Source organism: Aedes aegypti, chromosome 2 (assembly GCF_002204515.2).
Source record: "Aedes aegypti strain LVP_AGWG chromosome 2, AaegL5.0 Primary Assembly, whole genome shotgun sequence".
NCBI lineage: Eukaryota > Metazoa > Arthropoda > Insecta > Diptera > Culicidae > Aedes > Aedes aegypti.
Window position 1 is genome coordinate 344,577,679 of NC_035108.1, and position 24,136 is coordinate 344,601,814.

General features: G+C 41.1%; 1 protein-coding gene across 2 annotated transcripts in view; it reads left to right on the forward strand.

The window, feature by feature from the left end:
• The window catches only part of LOC5569049 (lipopolysaccharide-induced tumor necrosis factor-alpha factor homolog), a 36,494-nt gene extending 13,525 nt beyond the window's left edge, over nt 1-22,969 (forward strand). For both annotated transcript variants that reach the window (XM_021846156.1, XM_001652644.2), the window contains 3 exons: nt 7,954-8,168; nt 20,328-20,466; nt 22,523-22,969. In XM_021846156.1, the coding sequence (XP_021701848.1) occupies nt 8,123-8,168; nt 20,328-20,466; nt 22,523-22,625 (288 nt within the window). In that variant the 5' untranslated portion in view covers nt 7,954-8,122 and the 3' untranslated portion in view covers nt 22,626-22,969. The remainder of the gene's footprint in view (nt 1-7,953; nt 8,169-20,327; nt 20,467-22,522) is intronic.
• The last annotated feature ends 1,167 nt before the right edge of the window (nt 22,970-24,136 follow it).

The following is a 24,136-nucleotide window of genomic DNA, read 5'->3' on the forward strand; positions in this document are numbered from 1 at the left end:
GTCCGTCCCCCACTCAGCAACTGACTGGTACAGCAGTTGCTGAGCTGCGTCACAGTGGTTCAGGTTCAGCTGCGTTACCTGCACTGTGACTTTTCGTTGATGGCTCGTTTGAAGGTCGGGCACCTTGAGCCTCCCGATGGGTGATTGTTGTTCACGGACTTGCCGGAACAAATCAAGCACTTGGGAGGGTTCTTGCAGCCTAGTGCCTTATGACCTTCCTCACCACAACGCCTGCACAACTTGGTCCTATCAGGGCCTTTACAGCCCCAGGACTTATGTCCAGGTTCCCTGCACCTAAAGCAGATCACTGGTTGCTCGTGTATGTTCAGTGAACATACTGACCAACCAACCTTGATCTTACCTACCTTAGCGGACTTGTTTGCGTCTGCCACAGGTAGGTGTACTAAGGCCACCTGAGTACCTGCCGGACCTTTCCGTAGCTGAACGGCGGTGGTGGGCACCTGCACTTCGCACTGTTGCCGCAGTGCCGTGACGAGCTCTTCTGCGTTAGTGATCTCGTCAAGGTTCATCACCTTCAGAGTCACTGACTGCGTCAGAGCCCTCACTTCAACACCAGCGCCAAGGACCTCTTCCGCCAAACTTTTGTAGGCGGCGCCCTTGCGCTCCTTGTCGCGCTTAAGCTCGAGGATCATTTCACCTGTACGAGTGCGTCTGACACTGCGTACGTCGGATCCTAGATACGCAAGCTTGGCGTCACTGGGCATCGCCTTCAGGACTTCCGAGTACTTGGACTCTTCCGTCTTGATGATGATCGCATCACCCTTTTCGCGCTTGGCACCTACCCTCCTACCTTTCTTAGGTCTGGTATCCCTGCGCTCCTGATTCTCCTGTTTCTTCTTCTTCTTCTTCCTCACTACGGTTGTCCAGGGGGCGTCCCCCCCTGCTCCGCCCTGACCTGTGGTGATGAAAGACCTCTCAAAGGTCGCAACCCCCTGTTCCCATCACTCCGTGAGGGGCCAGCCTTTTCGGGCCCACCCTTCTCGGCTTTCCGGGACGCCTGGCTGGGGTCCGATTTTCCGGCACTTCTGTCGGTTTTCGGGGTTAGTATCCGCCTGGCCTTACGAGCGCCGCCGGGTAACTCCTCCCCTGACGGCTGCTTCGCGCGCTTCTGCCGTTGCTTGCTGTAAGCATTCGCTTCCACGCTTTTGGGGCTGCCCGCGAAAACGAAGGGTTCCGTCTGGGTAGACTTCGGCACCTTCAGTTCCACGGGTTCTGCCGCAGCCACAGTCACCATGGGTTCAGCATGGTTCTGCTTGGCCGCCAACATTGACTTACGAAGTCTAAACAAGGCCTTGCTGATGTTAGACTTCGAGGACGCAAAGTCAATTATGGAGTCGAGCTGCTGTGCAGCCACTTCCATCGCAGAGAGCCCATCTCTACTTTTATTGATGGCCCTCATCAACCACGCTCCATCCATCACTTCACCCGATGCGTTAGCCGGGGATGAAATATGGGTTCCAGCACTGGCACTACGTGCACTGCTGCCTCCTCCTGCTTCTACTCTCCTCAACGGAGATCTAGCTAGCCCACTTCTTGCGAAGGGGTTCGCTTCCCTACTACTGCTACTACCTGCACTACCACTACTAATCTGATTGTTATTTGAATTTGTACTCATTTTGGATCCCACGAGTAGCACGGGAAAAGAGGTCAACCACGCCAGAGCCCTGCATTAACGCGGTAAGGGACAAAATACTGTGAGGGGTGCCCAGGTGCTCCACAGGCTCCGTTAATGGCCGAACATCTTTTTCACCCCTTCGACCATTCATTCCTCAGCACGGTTTTTCGCATCACACCTTGAATTGGGGTTACCCCGTTTGGTGGACTCTTACCACCGGAACGGGTTGTCCGTAGTTCTATTCTAGACGCCGGAACTACACGGCCAACGGCTCCAGTCTGATGGAATACTTAAGTAGTACAGACCATGGATTACTTAACATAAGCAAACCTTCATTGTATCTACTAGAGAAAAAGTGTTAGACATAACGCTCTGCTCGAATAGAATCACTCACGAGTTGACGAATTGGCATGTTTCAGATGAGAAATCATTATCTGATCATCGCTACATCTTCTTTGAACATTCAAATGTAACTGCGCAGGCTTTGCGTTTTAGGAATCCCCGATCAACAAACTGGGAACTCTCTACAGAACTGGTTTCGACCAAATTTCATTGATATTCTCCGTCCATTAAAAATCCAAGTGATTTGGAGAATGCCGTTGATACTACAACATCCTACATCATGGAAGCTTTTGAAGAAGCATGTCCTCTGCGGTCTGTAAAGACTACAAGAGGGACCCCATGGTGGAATTCCGATCTGACTAGGCTCAGGAAACAATGTAGAAGGAGTTGGAACAGACGCCGTTCAGCTGGATCAAAGTGATTCAAGTCGGCTCGCAAGGTTTACAGGCTCTTCGTTCTGCTGAACGATCCGGATAAATGGACTTAGCATCTACGGATGAACCAAATGTCTTTTCATGTAGCTATGAGTCTCTGGCTTCGGCTCGCAGTATCGTAACTACTGAATCGATTCAATGGGCACTTAATAGTTTTGTTCCTTTCAAATCTCCAGGAGCGGATGGGATTTATCCTGTTCTGCTCCAAAAGCGATTTGAGTTTATCAAACATGTTTTGAAAAAGCTACTTGTAAACAGTTTTGCTACAGGGTATATTCCCAGATCCTCCAATCAATCTGATCTCTTTTCTTCTGAAATGTCTGGAACGCATTATCGATCATCACATCCGTGATGTTCATTTGGCAAAAATGCCTGTAAATCAACATGCATACCAATCTGGGAAGTCCACTGTGACTCTTTTACACAAAGTTGTATACGATATCGAGAAAGCATTCGCTCAGAAGCAATCCTGCTTGGGTGCCTTCTTGGATATTGAGGGTGCCTTTGATAATGTGTCTTTCGATGCCATATTGGAAGCCGCACGTAACCATGGGCTACCTACAATGATTACCAATTAGATTCATCAAATGAGCATGAGCATGAGCATTGATGACCGTACAATTCGTAGTTGCTACTCCGTGATTGACAAGAATCATCAAAATTGTACAGGGAACCAACAGATGTAGCTTGGAAGTAGCATACCATCTTTAATGTACATTTTCGAGGACTCTGAAAATTAGTAATGTTAATAACGGCGCTGGCCACGTCCTTACGGTCATCGGGGAAGGGAAGGAATGTTAGTGTGACATCCATTGTTACTAAAGACCGAGTATACCTCTGCATCTTCATGGTTACCACGGGAAGGAGTTTTATTAGTGGGAGGGCTTCAAAGCTACATGATCAGGATTCACCTTGGTAAGTGATGCGATTCATGTAACCTCTGTTTAAAAAATTATCTATCAATGCGTCGACATCTTAAACATCGAACTATTCAAAGGTTTGAATCTCTTAATTTTATAGAACATAAATAAGCGCTTATGTCAACACTTAAAGTGACGAACTATTCATAGTTTGTTCAACAAGTTCATAAAAATACAAATGTGTTATTACAAGCATGAAACGAGCTCACCAATTGGTAATTCATCCTCGACTGAACAGTTACAATCGCAGCGTCAACACGTATAAGCAGGAATGTAAAATAACTCCGATGGCGCGTGAATGAAGTGCTAACTGAAAACAAAAAACACTTCGAGCGCGCAAAAAAAATGGATTGGACAGCTTGGGTCGTCGCAAAGCACGGGGCAAACGAATGAAGCCACCGAAAACACACTCCGAAGCGCGCGAAAATGAATCGGACTGCTTGGGTCTTCGCAAAGCAACTTCGCAAACGAACGAAGCCACCGAAAACACACTCCGAGCGCGCGAAAATGAATCGGACTTCTTGGGTCTTCGCAAAGCACTCTTGTTAGATTTTTTTCATTCAAATTCATGGTCTTTGCAGGAATCCTAACAGGAATCTATGGCCAGTTTCTTGAAAGTTATTACTGAGGGATCACTGAAATAGTTTTTAGTAGATTGCTAATGTGGTTTTTAGTGGGTTCTAGAATAAATAGTTTGTTTATTATGCTTAAAACTCTAAGCAGATTCGTAGAGGTTGGCAAAAAATCTAAGCCAAACAAATATTTGACATATTTCTTGAGAGTTCTTCTGAAATCCTGGTCATATTCATTGAAAATTCCATTTGGCGGATTTATAGGAATAAACGAATAACCGAATTTAGTACTATACCATGCAAATTTTACTAGAGTTTGTATCTTTTGACTGATGATCTTTTGACGTATTTCGACCTCAACTATAAGGCCGTCTTCAGTGTCATGTACTAGACTCGACTTCTGGGATTTCCGGGGTTATTGATGATACTGATCTTTGATGAAGCAAAGCATGAAGTAAAGCAAATAAAGCGTACTAACTTCGGGGCCAATTTTCTTTTGCCAGAAGATTTTGATACCTTTAGCATGCACGTTGTTAGCCTCGAGTTCTTCTTTCAGCTGCTGAGTGGTGTAATCCGGAAGGCCGGACAGAATTATCTTCACTGGTTGGTTTTCTGCTGCAGTGTAGGTGAAAAATTCGACGTTGGATTCCTCTAGCGTTGAGATGATTTTCGGATGGTCGGTTTGGCCTTCTTGATTACCAATTGGATTCATCAAATGCTCAAAAACCGAGATCTCTTCTCGACATTGCGTCAAGCAGCGATTCGAAAATTGCGGATACCCCCAAGGGGAGTCCTGTCACCACTTTTGTGGAATATCGTAGTAGATACGCTATTAAGTCAACTCAATAATAGCGATTTCCCAACTTATGGATTTGCCGACGAATATCTAGCTTTGATATGGTGCATAAGCACCCTATTCGACCTTATGCAAAGCGCTCTTCAAGTAGTCGAGAGTTGGTGTCGCAATATGGCCTTTCGGTTATTCGGGTCAACATCTATTGTTCTTTTTACGGAAATACGAAACCGCAATGGAATTCGACCTTTACGTCTTTTTGGCACTGAGATCAATGTGACTGATCAAGTTAAAGTATGTCGGAGTCATTCTAGATTCCAAACTTTCATGAACACCTCACATTGATTTCAGAGTCGAAAAAGCTTGCATGGCCTTCGGTCAATGCCGGCAAACCTTTGGTAAAACCTGGGGCCTAAAACCCAAGTATATCAAATGGATTTACCCAACAGTTGTTCGACCAAAATTGGCATATGGATGTCTTGTATGGTGACATGCTCTCATTTTGCTTATGCGATCTTCCCTCTTCAAGGAACCCCACTCCTATTTCCTCCCATATTTCCCTTCCCTTTCCTCTCCCATCGGGTAGATGATGAAATAGGCTCAAATATGGCGACGACACAAATCTCCCAACTGGTGGGGAACGTGCTTTTGGAGCCGGCCGTCTGATACCTGATACTATAATGTTGGCAATTACAAAACACGTTGTAATTGATATAAGAGCACTAAGCTGTGAAGCAGATTCTGTCCCAATGGGTATTTAATATTATAAAATTGGAAAAAAATGCACTCTAGTAAAGCACGATGATGATTCCTTGTCGAGATTATCATTGCACTTGACATGATTTCACACTTTCCTCAGACGCTTCAGCTTATTAAGCCATACGTCATAACGTTCAGATCAGTCGGCTTTAGCCGATGATATTGAAAGAATCAACTGATAGCAGCAGCCACGTTCGACAAATTGCTTGAACCGCAATCACAATCAAAATCCCAATCAACTCACTTTGTGTACTAATCTTCGTCTTCCATTGTGCACTTGGTAAGTTACGACATACGGCTGACATTAAGTCCCTTGGCCTCTAATCACCAATGAATCAACAAGGCGTATCAGCCAACGCAACTCAGCGATGCCGTCATTATCAATGCTTGGAATCTGGGTTAGATGCGGTGCGTTTATTTTGCTTGAAGTTGTCGCAGGGAAAAATAATATCATGTCTAGAGAAAGGATTAATATCACTAATTTATCCAAAACAGTTAATAAAGTACTTGAAGAAAGCAATAATTGGGTGTAAATTAGCAATTTTTGTTCTAAAATAGCATTTGAGAACATGTTTTTCACCGGAAAATCGTAGAAAACAGGAAAAGATTTCAAAAAACAGCATTTAAGAATGTAATATTTTCCTAAAAAAAAACTGAAAATACAAACTACAGAAGGAGTTAGAAAATTTCAAAAAATAGAACACTCCACATCTCGATGTTCTACATGTCGATATCTCTCCCTTTGTGTATTTTTTTGATTACGTTTTTGCGTTTGTTTTTTTAGTATTTTGATTAGTAACGGAGTGATTTTCAATCTAGTATTCATACAAAAAATATTCTTCGTCTCGATCTCTCTATATGATGGTCCCTTCGATATCAAGATGTGGAGAGTCGATTGTCGTTAATTTTTCACAGAATTGGGTAGACAACTTTGGGTGTTGTTTAGCGCTGATTCTATTGTTTGCATTTAAAACAATTTCCATTGGAATTGTTTTTAATACTTGGTGCTTATTATTAGTTTCATCTTGAAAATTTAAATAATTTGGTGTTAATTTATATGTTTTGTGTAATTTTTTATTGTCCCATTATAATAAGATTTATATTTGATTTTGTTTTACAACTTGTTTCAATTTATCATTGCTTTTATAATAAATTTACCGGTAGGAAATACATTAATTAATGATAATTTTAAATTCCTTTATTAATTAAATGTTTAATCTATTGTTAATGTCTTGTTGTTTTATTGGGTTGATTTTATATAAAGCACAGAGTGTTCCCCTTCTTTACATGCTTCTTAATTGGCTGCCCTTGTTCCCACCATCAAGTGAATCACTGCAGTCAAAATATATATGTATATTTCGGAATGTGCATACTGATCACGCTGACTTGCATTTCTGACGGGACGCGCGCCCGAATCCGCGTCCAGAATCGATGCTTATTATAGATCATCATCTCTTTTCGTTTGGTTTTGCTTTGAAAACTTGAATCGGAAATAGTAGGGGATCCCAACTAAGGCCGTATATTTCGGTTCTTTGCTAATTCGATACGTTAATCAAACCAGACCAAAACTCACTTCCTAGAACGTTAATTTTACCACTTTGCTATGCGCAGCACCCGACCGCCTGAGACATTGTGAACACAGTAAAATAATGAAGATTACACGGTCATGTAAACTTCATTTATGCAAGTGTAAACATGACGTCATGTAAATTTAAGGTTCTGAAATCAGTGTAAAATTTTAATATGTCAGGTGTAATCACACCAGGAATCCTGCTGGATTGACATGACATTATAATGACAGTTTACAATGACATATCATGAAATCCATTATATTCACGTCCCAATTATGTGCATTATAATGCTCAGAAATATACACGTTCTCGTTCGAACTGTGAACACTTTTGTTTCGTTTTAGAGAGTTTCCAGCCCAAAACGCCAAATCGGGCCAGACGCTATCTGTTTTGAATTGGATGAGACTTTGCCCATGTGTTAGTAGTTATCCGAAATGATATACTCGATCTAATTTTCACTAAATTTTCTAGGTTCAATTGAATAAAGCCTATCAAAAGAATAGGATGTTTGTACTTAATGTAGAATATTTGTAATTCAAAAACGCCAGCATTTGATTGACATGATGTATTCTTCGGGGGCCTTCCTATGCCGAGTGGTTAGAGTCCGCGGCTACCAAGCAAAGGCCATGCTTGAAGCTGTCTTGGGTTCGATTCCCGGTCGGTCCAGGATCTTTTCGTAATGGAAGTTTCCTTGACTTCCCTGGGCATAGAGTATCATCGTATTTACCACCCGATATACGAATACGAAAAATGGCAGCTTTGGAAAAGAAGAACACTAAGCTGAGAAGCAGGCTCTGTCCCAATGAGGATATAATGTCAGAAGAGAAGAAAAACTTACGGTGCCCTTCTTACAACCTAGCCCCTACACGCGCATTGAAAACAATCGGTTTGGAACGCTCATTTTTCCCGCTTTTTGTATTTTCCAGAAACACACAATGGACAATAAAGGCCAACCTTACCCGGCGCACGCACCCGGATTCATTCCCGTTCCGAACCAGCCACCGCCACAGCACCCGACCGGTTATCCACATCCACCTCCTCAGCAGAGCTATTGCCCACCCTCCGCCTCCACCGCCTTACGATGCGAACGCCAACATGATTCCACCGACCGGTGCCCATCCACAGACCACCTATGTGCACAGTGAGTATCCGTTACACGCATAGGACTTAACGAAAGCCCTGAATCCGCGTAGCATTTGAAATCAATCGCTTGAAATTTGAATCTTGGTATTGCTACAATCGCTGCTAGTCACCGTTTTGATTCAAATTACAGACACTCGAGGTGAATCAGCTTGGAATCCGATTTCAATAAAGTAGCACAAACTTTGAAGGCACAAATATTAGGAAAAAAGCATTAAAGTGAATATGAATCGAAGCCAAACCTCAAATTTTTAAGAGCATAAATCTGGAGAACCAAACGTTCCGTTTAAAGCTGAAAACTTAATCGATTGGTCACTAGCTGGTGGAGACCAATCGATTAAGTTTTCAGCTCAAACGGGCGTTCGGTTCTCCAGATTTGTGCTCTTAAAAATTTGAGGTTGGCTTCGATTCCATCTTCACCTTAAACGACAAATTTAATTTTAATTTTGTGCACTAGCAGAAAATGTCTAATAGGAAGACCGACTGACGTTAATTATGTTCTGCAGATAAAGTACCTTTGAAGATTGTGAGTAGGGACAAAAGCGGCCACTTTTGACAGCCGTGTTTGTTTTCTGACATGTTTTACCTTAAGACATGGAATCTTTTGAACAGGCAAACTTTGAACATTTCCAAAGGAAACCGTTACTATACAAAGTAGAGGATCCGGAATTAGAAGCTGTCCCGAATTTGAATCAGAACGGTAGTGTTCAAGCAATGTAAGGTAAACTTCTTCCAGTTCCGCCCATTGTTCAGAACCTAGTACGTAATAAGGGCTCGGGGTGAACTCGATTTTGAAGTAATAACTGGCCTGCGGCTCAGGGGGATGGCATTCGAGCAAATGAAGGTGCCACGTAATTTCCAATAGAAATGAACTGTCGATTGGAATGGTCGTATTTCGTTGAACTTTGTTGACTGACAGCCTCTACATGTGCCGTAAACGATTGTGTTTTGTATTGATGGGGTGGATCCAGAGGTGCACGAGCAGGTGGTTTCCTAATTGGATTAACCAATGAGTTTTGAAGGCTTCATCTGATATTATTGCATTTGCATTTCAACATTTTGAAAACCCAAAAGAATAATAACTTTTAATTATTGCATTAATGACTTTTAACATCTTATCAATTGACACTGAATCAATAATTTTCACGCCACAACAACGATTTGTCTTCTACAAACATTCTAAGTAATAAGAGTTCAATGAAGCATGTGTAGGCATGTTTCAGCTGATGAAACTGTTTTCAGCTGCAAATGTTACCTGAAGTAACATACTTGCGGTCCTGCTATGAAAATTATGTAGGAGGATCTGTAATAAAAAAAAGGTTTTTCTGAATTGAAATACAAAAAAATTGAAATTAAAATTTGCCAACTAAGCCTCGGCTCTTAGCCTTGAAGCTTCAAACAAACTTAAAGAGACAATTACGACATTGAATTGTATTTAATTAAAATGATGAGTAGATCAGCGGGTTGGAAATCAAAAAGTGTTAAGACTTAAAGCGGTCAAACAAGAGCGAATTGCCTCTCTTCCCTCTGATCAATATCCGCTTAACTTTTCAAAAGGATCTATGTAGCAATGAGACATTTACGGTGTGCAAGAAACCGTTATTAACGCAAAAAAATGTCCAAGAATTTTGGCACCTACCATTCGAAAGATATAGAATTCAAGATATCTTGCCCGTGAATTTGAAAATATTCTAACGAGGAAATCAAAAGTTATCCTGATTTGAAGGGTGTTTGGAATGGATATTACATGCATGCTTCAAAATGGTCCCCAACTGTGCATCATTATTAAATTGTAAACAAGCCAAGTAACCATCAGCTTTGAAATAAACGTTCAAAACATATCATATCCAAGCATCTTCTCTGTAAATTTGAAATAGTTTCTTCGAGAAAATCAGAAGTTACAGTAATTTGTATATTACTAAGATTAAATTATATCAACCCATATAAATAGCTCTAATTTTAAACTTCAAAGAAATAATGAAAAATATACAAATCACTGTAACTTCTGATTTTCTTGAAGAAATTATTTCAAATTTGTAGAGAAGATTTTTGGATATCATATGTTTTGAATGCTTGTTTTCCAAGCTGACGGTTACTTCGCTGGTTTACAAATTGATAATGATGCACAGTTGGGGATATTTTGAAGCATGTGAATATCCCTTCCAAAAATAGCTCACAACCTTCAAATCAAGATAACTTTCATTTCCTTACTTACTTACTTACTTATTTGGCTTTACATCAATTATCTTGATAAAGCCTCGCCAACAATATTTCGCCAATTCCCTCGGTTCATGGCCGCTTCTCTCCATCCTCGACTGTGACCCACGCTCTCCAGGTCCTGGTGCACCTGGTCAATCCACCTAGCTCGCTGCGCCCCACGCCTTCTTGTTCCGACCGGATTCGTGGCGAACACCATCTTTACAGGGTTGTTGTCCGGCATTCTTGCAACATGCCCTGCCCAGCGTATCCTTCCAGCTTTAGCTACCTTCACGATACTGGGTTCGCCGTAGAGTTGAGCGAGCTCGTGGTTCATCCTTCGCCGCCACACGCCGTTCTCCTGCACGCCGCCGAAGATCGTCCTTAGCACTCGGCGTTCGAAAACCCCAAGAGCTTGCAAGTCCTCCTCGAGCATAGTCCACGCCTCATGCCCATAGAGGACTACCGGTCTTATGAGCGTTTTGTACATCGTGCATTTGGTGCGGGGTTGAATCTTTCTTGACCGCAGTTTCTTCTGGAGCCCATAGTAGGCACGACTTCCGCTGATGATGCGCCTTCGTATTTCCCGACTAACATTGTTGTCAGCCGTCAACAAGGATCCGAGATAGACGAACTCGTCCACCACCTCGAAGGTATCCCCGTCTATCGTAACACTGCTTCCTAGGCGGGCCCTGTCGCGCTCGGTTCCGCCAACCAGCATGTACTTTGTTTTCGACGCATTCACCATTAGCCCGACTCTTGTTGCTTCGCGTTTCAGGCGGGTGAACAAATCTGCCACCGTTTCAAATTTTCTCCCAATAATATCCATGTCGTCCGCGAAGCAAACAAATTGTCCGGATCTCGTGAAAATCGTGCCTCGACTGTTAAGTCCGGCTCTCCGCATGACACCTTCAAGCGCAATATTGAACAACAGGCACGAAAGTCCGTCGCCCTGTCGTAGTCCCCGCCGAGACTCGAACGAACTGGAGTGTTCGCCCGAGATCTTCACGCAGTTTTGCACACCGTCCATCGTTGCTCTGATCAATCTTGTGAGCTTCCCGGGAAAGCTGTTCTCGTCCATGATTTTCCATAGCTCTATGCGGTCGATACTATCGTATGCCGCCTTGAAATCGATGAACAAATGGTGCGTAGGGACCTGGTACTCACGGCATTTCTGGAGGATTTGCCGCACGGAAAAGATCTGGTCCGTTGTCGAGCGGCCGTCGATGAAACCTGCTTGATAACTTCCCACGAACTCGTTTGCTATAGGTGATAGACGACGGAAGAGAATCTGGGATAGCACTTTATAGGGGCGTTTAGGATGGTGATTGCACGATAATTTTCACACTCCAGTTTGTCGCCCTTTTTGTAGATAGGGCATATAACGCCTTGCTTCCACTCCTCCGGTAGCTGTTCCGTTTCCCAGATTCTGACTATCAGCCGATGCAGACAAGCGGCCAACCTGTCCGGGCCCATCTTGATGAGTTCGGCTCCGATACCATCCTTGCCAGCGGCCTTGTTGTTCTTGAGCTGTTGAATGGCATCCTTAACTTCCCCCATCGTGGGAGCTGGTTGTTTCCGCTGTCCGCTGTGCTGACGTAGCCATCGCCTTCGCTGTCCTGACCTTCTGTGCCTGTGTTCTCTGCGCCATTCAGGTGTTCATCGTAGTGCTGCTTCCACCTTTCGATCACCTCGCGTCCGTCCGTCAAGATGCTCCCATCCTTATCCCGGCACATCTCAGCTCGCGGCACGAAGCCTTTGCGGGATGTGTTGAGCTTCTGATAGAACTTCCGCGTTTCTTGAGAACGGTACAGCAACTCCATCTCTTGGCATTCCACCTCTTCCAGGCGGCGCTTTTTGTCCCGGAATAGGCGGGTTTGCTGTTTCCGCTTCAGTCTGTATCGTTCCACGTTTTGCCGCGTACCATGCTGCAGCATTGCAGCCCGCGCTGCATTCTTCTCCTCTAAAACCTCCTGGCACTCCTCGTCGAACCAATCGTTTCTTGAGCTCCGTTCCACATATCCGACAACGCTTTCGGCAGCGTCGTTAATGGCTGCTTTGACTGTCCTCCAGCAGTCCTCAAGAGGGGCCCTATCGAGCTCGCCCTCATCCGGCAACGCTGCCTCAAGATGCTGCGCGTACGCATTGGCGACATCCGGTTGTTTCAGCCGCTCGAGATTGTACCGGGGCGGGCGTCGGTACCGTACATTGTTGATGACGGATAGTTTTGGGCGCAGTTTCACCATCACCAGGTAGTGGTCGGAGTCAATGTTGGCGCCACGATAGGTTCTGACGTCGGTTATGTCGGAGAAGTGCCGTCCATCGATCAAAACGTGGTCGATTTGCGATTCTGTCTGCTGAGGTGATCTCCAGTGTACCGATACGGGAGGCTGTGCTGGAAATAGGTGCTACGAATGGCCATGTTCTTGGAGGCGGCAAAATCTATCAGTCGTAGGCCGTTCTCGTTCGTCAGCCGGTGGGCGCTGAACTTTCCAATCGTCGGTCTGAACTCCTCCTCCTGGCCAACCTGAGCGTTCAAATCTCCTATGATGATCTTGACGTCGTGGCTTGGGCAGCGGTCGTACTCGCGTTCGAGCTGCGCGTAAAATGCGTCCTTGTCATCATCAGTGCTTCCGGAGTGTGGGCTATGCACGTTGATTATGCTGAAGTTAAAGAATCGGCCTTTGATTCTTAACTTGCACATTCGTTCATTGATCGGCCACCACCCGATCACGCGCCTTTGCATATCACCCATCACTATGAAAGCTGTTCCCAGCTCGCGTGTGTTGCCGCAGCTCTGGTAGATGGTATGATTACCTCTAAACGTTCGCACCAATGCTCCTGTCCAGCACACCTCCTGCAGCGCTACGATGTCGAAACCGCGGGTCTTCAGTACATCGGAGAGTATGCGAGTACTTCCAATGAAGTTGAGAGATTTGCAGTTCCACGTACCGAGTTTCCAATCGCTAGTCCATTTTCGTCGCTGTGGTCTTTGCCGATTGTTCCGGTCCCGTATTCTCTCGTTGACGTTTCCTGTGCTGATGTGTTTTTACGGCTGGCTTCGCAGGGCCTGACACCAACCCCCTAGATTTCCGGAGGACCATTCCCCTAAATGTTCGGAGGCCATAGTGCGCAGTTTAGCTTAGAGTCCTTCTCTGGCACTCGGACGATGATCAGCCGCCCCTGACATGGGGAACAGACGCTGTTGTGAGCCGCTCCTAACGTGGAGTACAGACGCTCCAGGTTTGCAAAAAGCAAACCCCCCCTTCCCTGTCAGCATACGACCAAAGTTCCCACGGGGGTTGGTTACCCGATCTTCCCCAAGGTTACTCGTACCCCGGCCAGTACCACGAGGAGGTAGGGATAGGAGTTGCTGGGCAAGAGGCTAAGGACCGCACAAAGGGGTCTATTTTATTCCTGCAGGTACGCGAGTACCAATGGTACGCCATGCCAGCCATTTACCGCGCCAACTTTCATTTCCCTCGTAGAAATATTTTCAATTCACGGAGAAGATGCTTCAATACCATATCTGCCAAATTCTTTGGACATTTTTTACGTAATAACGGTTTCTGGCACACCTTGACATTTTCTCCTGTCACATTTTTTTTTTACGATTATAACAGTGCAGATACTAGAGCTTTCGAGGAGTTTCTCACAATAGATCGAAGACAATGTCCTTGGCTACCGTTCCATACAAAAACGCAACAGAGGAGGAACATGTGGATAAGTTATTGGAATAAAAGAAAGTAAACAAAGAGAGCCTCCCAATGATAGGTCCTGTTGAAAAGTTACGCGAATATGTTCTATTTTATGGCAGTCTCAGCTCAATTAAGAGCTATTTGTTCAATTATGCCGGTAAAGTACTTTTCGTATATCCTCCACGAAATAAGATCTGCATAGAATGTTCTATCAAATCAAATTACATACTTTCACTGTGGTTTGGTCCCTTCACATTGCACGGTTCCGCAAAATGAGAAAGCGGACTTTCTCGCCAAGGTGGGCACTACAAATGTCGATTTTTTTTCTGTTCGGAACATAAAACACTGCGACCAAAATTTGATCTATTGTAGTATATCCCGTGTCCTTTGTATAGTGCATGTCGTGTTACTTTGTCCCTATCGCGAAGTGATTAAGTATTCGGTTTTTTAACAGTTTTCATTCCTAACTTGATCATAGGAAAGGATTCTAGTTGAATGGTTCCGCTTTTAAACACTTCAAAGGGTGTGGTGGGTACACTCTCCGCAGGCGCGCCCCTTTATCAGTCGAAATCGAATCCCTTGATAAATTCGGGAAGTGACACCCGATATTGTCCATGCATCAGAATCCTAGTCCTTACTTCTTCAAACTAGATAACAATAAATAAAAGATTAGAAAACAACTTGTTGATTTCGACTCATTTTATCCTTGGTCTCGAAGGTCATTCTCGGCTACTGGAAAACCGAGACTTATCAACTTTTAACAAGGTTTAAAATGTAACAAGGACTAATAGTGTTCCTTTGATAACTATTGCATCCTGTTCTCTTCGTTTGAAGCAGTCAGGACTGGTAGATATTTTGCCCCATAACGTACCACGAAAGGTGATCTACCAGCGTTATGGGTATACAATTGGGTGTACTTCATCATTCATGCCTTGATTTGTTGGCATGGAATCATTGAGACTGGCTTACAGTCTATTCGTCCACAGGTAACAAAAAAATCGTGGTTCAAGTAGTAGGACGTAAGTCGATTTCGTTTATAAAGTGGACACCTTGTGCCTGCTATATCTTTTAGTGTATTAATGAAATCGCAATCGGTTTTCTGTACATCGTTCGACTCATGGTGTACAATGTTGTTATAATAAAAAAAGCCTCCAAAATAATTATATTTCACACGATTATGGAACAAAGTTTAGAAGCTGTCGATTTTTTAGGGTACCAAAATCAATGATTGTAAGAATTGGGTAGAAAATTCGACAATTTATATTCCTTATTTTCAAAAAGGCTTGTTCTTTGAAAGCATCATCAATCAAAGGCCCTGGCTGAAAAATGTCAAGTTATTTTTGGAGAAACAATTTTCCAGACATCATAAAATCATTTTTTAGAAAAAAAAATTAGAAAAAAAAATAATTTCAATTTAAAGGGAACCGATATGAGTAAAATTTTTAGGTTTTAAAGGTCCTGATGGACAGTACTATAATAGTATTAAAATGACTTTGCCAAGGTTGCCAGTGCAGATAAATTACTTTTGAATTCGATGTGCTGGTCTCGCAGCAGCGCATGTAGCGCCTAAAGAGTTTTAAGTCGCACCCCATCCCTGGTTTTTTCGGTTCCCCAAAGCTTGCATTAGAGATGAATAATTGAACAGAAATGTTATTACAATTTAAAATGAAGTCTGGTTCCTTAATAATTGCTGGCACTTGAGCCTGTAAATAAACGAATAAGTAAAAACATAAATTGTTTTAGTAATTCAACAGGAGATTCCCTTAGGGATGTTTGATGCATATTTACCTAAGGATATTTTGAAGATATCACCCAGTGGGGTTTCTTAATGATCTTCAAAAATATCTTCTCCAGTCCATTTCTTTATTGTGTGGATCAATGATGATTCCTTGAACTGCTCCAGGCCAAAATCACATTAGTAGCTGAACAACAGTTTGTTCCACTGAAGTTTGCTTGAAAGTGATTTGTTTAACTCTTATCCAACAAAAAAATTGGTTGTAAAGATTTTATTCAGGGAGTCTTTAATAAAGTATTCCGGGAATCCGCTTCCGCAGTTGCTACTTGGACTCTATTTGACATTCACAAGGACGTTTTCAAGGATTTTTTTGTTGAAAGATTTGATCAAACCCAAAAAAAAATGAGTTTTTGAATTTTTCTTAAGGTTTGTCAAATGTTGTTGTCTCTTGGCAGTTCAAAGTTTTCTGATGGCAACAATATATTAAAAAACCGTCTAGATTGGCAAAAAACCAGCAAAAAAAATCGCTTAATCGAAAGACCGATAACATAATGACAGCTCACTTTTTACCATAAATTTGAAGTGGTTTCTTATAATCGTGTATAGTTTGTTTACGAATTGCAAAGGCAATCATGTTACGAGCATGAAGACAATCTATATTCGAAATTTGGGTTTGGAGTCAATTTTGACCAACAAATCTAAAAAATAAAGTATCTCAACAACCTCAAGAACTTGTCCATATACCCCACCAGTTAATTCCATATTCTTCAATAGGTTATTTTTATTACTTTTACAAAAAAAAACATTTATTTTTTTAAGAGCCTAATTCAAATATATCCTCAGGGATTTCATCGAAGATTTTTGAAAAATGACTGCAATCAAGTTATGTTTAGATTTTAGTATCGAATTCATGCTATTGCTTTGCGAATTCTTCCATGAGCAATGTTTGGCATTAAAGTCACCAATGACAAAGTCAGTTCGAAGCAAATTAACTTGCTGCCCAGTACATTTGAGAGGCAAATAGGCAGATTTAAAAGTATATTTACCAAGCTGTGTTTGAACAGAAACACGCAATGCTTAAAAAAATTTGGTTTCAAGTGACAAAAAATATTATATATTTTTACGCCTATGAATGAGGATAGCAACTCCACCGCATGATCCATCCAGTCAATCATTACGAGAAACAAAAACAAAAAGTTTGAATGTCTTTTGAGTTTAGATTCAAGTTTCAAATAATTCAGTTTGAATTTTGATCCGAATAAGCCGATCGAACTATATTCAGAGAGTGTAGCAGTTCGTGAATCATAACTGTGCGTGGCACATCGCAATCGTAGAGCCCTACACTCAGGCAAATGGATTATCGATAAACATAGGAACCCCTTATGAAAATTCGCCACAAGGAATCGGGTTGAAATTCTTAAATTTGCCTCATGAAACTAACATTTGAAAACAAAAATAGTAATCGCGGCAACCTGGAATTGAACTGAGGACCATGCAATCGATAGACTCGTGCGTACACTCGGCGCCCATCGACGCCTTGGTGTGGGGTGATGCTAAACGATACATAAAGCATTCGTATTGCGATAATCGTTCCATCTTTCATAAAGCAAAATGTATGAATTTCGATAGTCCAATTCGCTGCGTGTAGGAATGGTGATATTCCCTCTCTTGTTTGGTACACGGCGAGAGAGCGTTCAAGGGCAGCAACTCTCACAGACTAAAATTTGGCGTAGCTAGGGCTTTCGGGGTCCAGTGCGGATTCAGATTTGGGGGCCCTTCAACATAGGAGTGTATGCCGCTAAGCCAACATACATGCATATTTTCAATAAATTTTAGGGTTAGTGATTGAAAATAATGAATACTGTGTTTATCTATTGTTGAAGTTATTTTTGCTTTAGTTATCAAAATGTCAATTATTGTCAAACGTAAAAAAATGCTACATGTGCTTGATGATTGACTTCAGAAATTCAATTAGAATGTTGTTCAGGTATTTGATTTAACTTACCTTCAGATATTAATGAGAAGATTTCATTGATCGATTTATTCACATTTTTTTTTTCGTTTGAGATACCCTAAAAATGTAACGGAATTGATTTCTAATGATACCCTCAGAAAATTCCGCAAAGATGGTGTTGAAAAATTATACAGGATTTCTCCACAAATTTGTTCAAGGAGATTCCTAAACATTTTTTGAAAAAAATATTGGGTGGCAGTTCCTGAACAAATCCGGCAGATATTTCTAAACGAAATCCAAAAGATATAACTGATGAATTATATGATAAATTCCTACAAGAGAGAAGTTTTTCAAAAATCTGCGGATATCTAAAAATAATTGTTGGAAATTTTTTGAAACGAAACTCTGCACAAATTTCTAGGGGGAGTTCCTGTAAAATCAGGAGTGGAACTTTAGGAAAAATCGCAGCAATAACATAATTCAAAATTTTGGGAGAAATTCGTGAGGAAAACCCGGTTGAGCTTATGGTGAAATTCGTGGAAGAATTCCTAATAAATTTTGTAAAATAATCAATAAAAAATCTATGAAGCAATTCCTGAGATAATCTGTAGTGTGATTACTGAAGGATGATTCTGAAAAGGACTGAAAGTATATCGGAAAAATTGCCATGAGATCTTCAAACCTAAAATGAACCTTTGTTTGTTTATCCTGGAAGAATTTCGTTAGCAATATTTTAAAAGAATCCTAGAGTAATAATTAGAGAAATGAACACAAACATTTCTGAAAGAATCCTTCTACGAAATGCTGTAAGAATTTCTGTGGGAATTTTCGTTTCAATTTCATTATTGGACTGCCTTTTTTCTGGAGCAAATTGTGTTATCTTAGCATATCACGAGAAATCATTTGAAGAATATCAAGACGAATTCCTGGGATACTGCTTGCGGAATCTTTATAATAATTTTTAGAGGAGTCTTCTATTGTTGAAGATAGTTTTGATTGAATTACTAGTGGAATTCCTAAAGATTTTCCATGACGAATCATTGAACATATGTAATAGTCGCGTAGTAATATCTGGAGCCTCAAGTATTTGCATCAGGATTTATTGCTGAGCGGAAAAAGTAAAAAGGGACTTTGAATATTGTTTTGCGTTAAAAAAAAACTTTTAGAGACCTCTGTTGGCCTTTGGTGGCGTTTTGGTACTTTTCAAGAATGTATAAATGATTGTGCACAAACATTCATTTCGGCTTTTCAGCTTGGTTCGGGCTGAATTTGACTCATAAAAAAATGTTTCCAAAACTGTTCCTGACTTTCTTAGGCTCAAATTATAGAGGTCCCTAGGATATTCGATTATTAACAGAACGATGTATTCTGGAATAAGAAAACGATCATTTTAAAGCACTGTTCTATAACGTTGAAATAAACGCTACCTTTATCAATATACTGAATGCTATAGGACCCCTAGCTCATTCCAAATTAAGATCTTTCCAAAACTGATTTTCCTTGCCAGACTGTTTTTTTTAAACTTATAACTTTAAGAGAAATTTTTATCATGATTTCGGGGCCCCCAAGAATCCGGGGCCCGATGCGAACCGCACCCCCTAACTACGCTACTGACTGCAATGCTATTGAGCCATTCGGGTGATTTATGTTTTGCTTAAAATTGACAATAACTTTCATATTTTCTGGATCAGAATGAGAGTGTGTCAGTGAATGTCACAAGAGTTGACCCACAGTGATCGGCACCAAACGGTGGGTGGTGGTGTGTAGGGCAAAGATCTAATCTTCGCCACCCAAGAAATTTGCACTAATTTTCACCCTTTCATACAAAAAAGTCTAAATTTGTATGAAGGGGGGCGAAAAACTAAAGCATGGCGAAGATTAATACATCTACCCTATCTGTCTTTTTTTTTTCTTTCGTAGCGTTTGCGTGTTTTGTGAATGCTGGCGTATGAATGGGATGAAATTATGGCTCGTGTGTCAATAATCTTTAAATATGCCAATGCCTGGATCCATTGTAGAAAATCAATCCTATAACAATTTTATTAGTGAATTTTACACCAATCTGCACTGTTTCAGTCATAGTGATGGTTTTTGAACATAGCATGAATCATATTTAAAAGATTCGAATGTTTACCCGATGGAAGAAGTTTCGTGTTGGGACGAGTATCATTACAACTTACATACTCATGATTATTAAGCAAGCGATCATTAATTGAATAATGAGAATTGTTGGAGATTCTGCCTGGAGAATTCCGACAACGGAAAACATTGCCGTTTCTTCTGTCTGGTACACCCGTACACATCGATTCGTTTACGCGAAAAGAAATCCCAAATTTCCAAACTTATGGTTGTCCCGCATTTTGCGCATACAAAATTTTCGGTATCTTTTTTTTACAGAACAGGTGCCCTTAGCGTGAGAAGAATCTCCGCACATCAAGCATTCATCATCCATGCGGCAATGTTCGGTACCATTTAAACATTTTTTTCCATTGAGAAATCACATGGAAATATATTTATGGGGATCTTATAGTATTATCGAATATTCTAACATTAATGAAAATATCATTTCCCTTCCAGCAATTGTCGCAGCACCTCAGGTAGGCCCCGATCCGGCTTCAATAACCTGTCCTTCCTGCCAGAAACACATCGTAACCAGACTGGATTATGAAACGTCGACCAAAACTCACATCTTCGCTGGACTGCTGTGCCTTTTCATGTGAGTATCGATTGTGTTCCAAACTGTTGTAAAATGGTTCTTTTTTCGCATCCCACCTTCGCATTAGCAAATTACATCACATGATAGTGTGAGATCCCATTAGTTGATGTTACATCTCAAGCACCTTGTGCCTACTGGCCATGAAGGCAGAACTGTCCCATATTGAAAAAGTAAGCATTTAGATCATGAAGCTCAAAGTTTGAAGTTTGCCGTCACCTTAAATTGTTCATAATTTCTAGTACACTTCCGTTGCAGATATTGGTTTGAAAAACCATATGGGACAGTCATGCTTTTTATGGGCAGCCTAGCGGTGGAGTAATATCCGCCGAGTGCGGTGCCAAAGTGCTTCGATTGTTTCAATGCGCAAATATGAATGGCGTGTGATAAGATAAATGTTCCGATAAGGATTCAACTTATGAGTACAAGTACAAGCGACAGACGTTTTGTTGGGTGCATTATTGAGAGGGTTGACACGGAAAACCGATGATAAGATAGTGACTGACATGCGCCTGCGATTCACAGGAAAAGCATTTGAATGAAATGTGGTAACGGGCAACCGCAAACGACTCACTCATCCCGATATTGATTTTATTGTATGGAATCGTCCTATTACGTCAATGTTAATTGCGGGGAATTCACTGATCCTGCCCACACTCAGAGAGTGCGTCCACTTGTTTAACAGTGCCCTGTCCTATTCTAGGAAAATTAATTCAAATAATATATCATTATTCATCTCGAGGGATGTTTCCCAGGTGATGAAGATGACACGTGAGTTGAAACCTTTGCCATTCGTCTCACTTCAATCTCGCCAACGCCTAACACCTACCGTAAACTGGGGTTCAAATCCATGTGATCGCGGCAATTGATCAACTTGCTAATTCAATTAGAATGCGCCAACCTTTGGAAGCAGTTGAACAGCCTCGCCCGAGGAGTCATGTGTCGGTCACGGTTGAACCGAAAGGGCAGACTATTTTGCAAACATTATTGCATTGATCTTCGGCGTGCGATCAGGCCAAGAACACGCAAACTTTGTGTGCACACTGAAACCTCTAATTACGTTAGGCTGCGTAGTATTCGCTTAGCACATAGTTTTAAATGTTTTATAAATGCGAAACTTTATAAATAAAATAATAGATAGGCCATTTTCATTAGTTATTCGCAATACTCCACCAAAAAATAAAAGTAAGTGGAGAAAAATATGCCCTATACTTACTCTCGAAAACGTTTTGTTTTTGATGGAGAATCGCGAATAGCTAATGAAAATGTCCAATTTTATTAATTAAATAAGGATTTTAGCATTGTACTTGATATAATTCGAAAATGGCTGCTTCCATTTTATCATCAAAACGAAACAATATTTTGAAAATCGACCAAAAGTTGATCGTAGAAAAAAATATATAGATTGAAAATTTCTCCATCATGAAACTGTGTCAAATACATCTGTTTACTATCAATGTTCCACGGTGAAAATTTAAAAAGTAATACAAATTGGGTTTTTGTGTAATTCAAAACACTACAACATCTTCGTAGAACATTTTTCTCTAAAATCAACAGTTTTGTGGTTTAGAATTTTTCAAATGAATAGCATGCAAACATTTATAGGCCATTTTCAAAAGTTATTCTTGAGTCAAAATGATAGATTTTTCTATGGAAAACACTCATTCTATCATACTAAATGCATGTGCAAAATTTACTGCAAATCTAAGATGGTCGAGTTCTGTGGCTGACTGATTTGACATGGAATTCGTCCATAGTTTTCACTAATATTGATTTAAAGTCTATTTGATATCCATTTACGATTGCATACAAATTGAATTTCGAGGGTGAGAATTCCATGCTCGTACCCCTGAAATGTTAGTGTACATGATTTAAAGCATTTTATTTTCCTGGGCGTGTCAATCTTCGTGCTGAATATTTCTCAGCAATTTATAATTTTCTGACTGAACATCTGAAAGGAACAGTAATTTAATGTTATCGTAAAGCGATCGCCACGTTTAATAATTCATACCTGTTTGATTACGCAAGTGATTAATCGATTTCGTGCGTTTCGTTTCAGCTGCTGGCCCTGCTTCTGGATTCCGTACGTGATAGATTCGTGCAAGAATGCCAACCACTACTGCCCCAACTGTGGAGCCTACATTGGAACCTACCGGGGATAATTTTTGCAACGGCCAAAACGACGACTGATCAACTGTTGGCAGGAAAGTGTTGCAGACTAGAAACAATAAATAATCGGTGACGTTGGAGTATGTGCAATCGAGCGGACTGAGAAGTTGCATGCTGCTGCAAAAGGAGCAAGATAGAGGAATGCATTTAGCGAGAAAAGTTTACGAGATCGAGAAGCTGAGCAATAGAATGAAAATGTTGCTATCAAAACGTCTAGTATGAAACTTTCAATCAAACCGTAACCAAACAAATTCATTTTTGTAGAAATAAGCCACTTGAAAGCTGTGTTATGTATTATACAAATGATTTGGTGAATAAATTGCCATATATATGTGTACTTTAACTTATTTGCCATGAATTTCACAGTTCTCACATAATAAATCTGTAAAGCAAATTAGGAAAAAAAATTATAGAAAATCAAATTTTAACCCGTGAAAGCAAAAATACTGAAACTCATGCCGCACAGCGAATTCTTAATCTATTCAAATGATTTTTGTCAGTATACTGGCACACATATCTCGTTTCTAAAAGTGGCCTAAGGGATGCGGAAATATTCATGTGGCCGGAGTTATTCCGGTAAGTCACTGGGTCAGGTCGGCTGAAAAGGGTACTGTGCGTTTGTGCCCCTGGAGGTAGGTAAATTTCGGCTAAAATGTGGCTATATCACGGAATTTTAAGCAAATTGCATCAGTGTAAACCTTTTGAAAAACGATTGAGTTGGATAACTATGAGTCCTACATTTGATTGATCCTACAAATGACCATTTTAAGGTCCCCGGACGCCTCAAATCGACGATAAAGTAGTCATTTTGTATCTTAATATCTGTGCCAAGCTTAGGGATACAAATTTTAATGCACAATTAGGTTTGATTTCCACTTTCCGAGAATTGAAACGGTTTAGTATCCAACAAATCTATAGTAAGTTCTTCTAGGCATTAATTTCGAGTGGCCACATCCGGTATATTTTAAACTCTTCATTTATAATGTTGGATTGCAGATCTTAATGATATATGCACATCTTAATGGATGTAATTGCAAATAAATATTGGTAATTTGGCATGTCCCAAAAAATAGCCTTTTTTTACCCGACTTGACCTAGTTACTCACCGGAATAACTCCGGCCACAGAAATATTTCCGAGTTCTTCTGGCCACTTCCAGAAACTAGATATATGTGCCACTATACTGACAAGAAATCATTTGAATCCATTAAAGAGGAAAATAACCATCATCGTTTTACAAATTTTCCAAACCAGTTTTTTACTCAAAATTGAAGCAATGTTCAAGAAACCCTATCATTGCATTGAACTTAACATATGTAATGCAGTGATAGATTTTTATGGGAATTTTTCAAGATTTGAACGAAAAAACTGGTTTTTCATTTTTGATGATTGCTGATGATTGAATGATGGAGTCTTGAGCCTTAACAATTCGCTGAGCGGTGAGGATTTTAGTATTTTTGCTTTCACTCAGGCCTATAGGGGTTAATAATTTTGGACGGTTTATA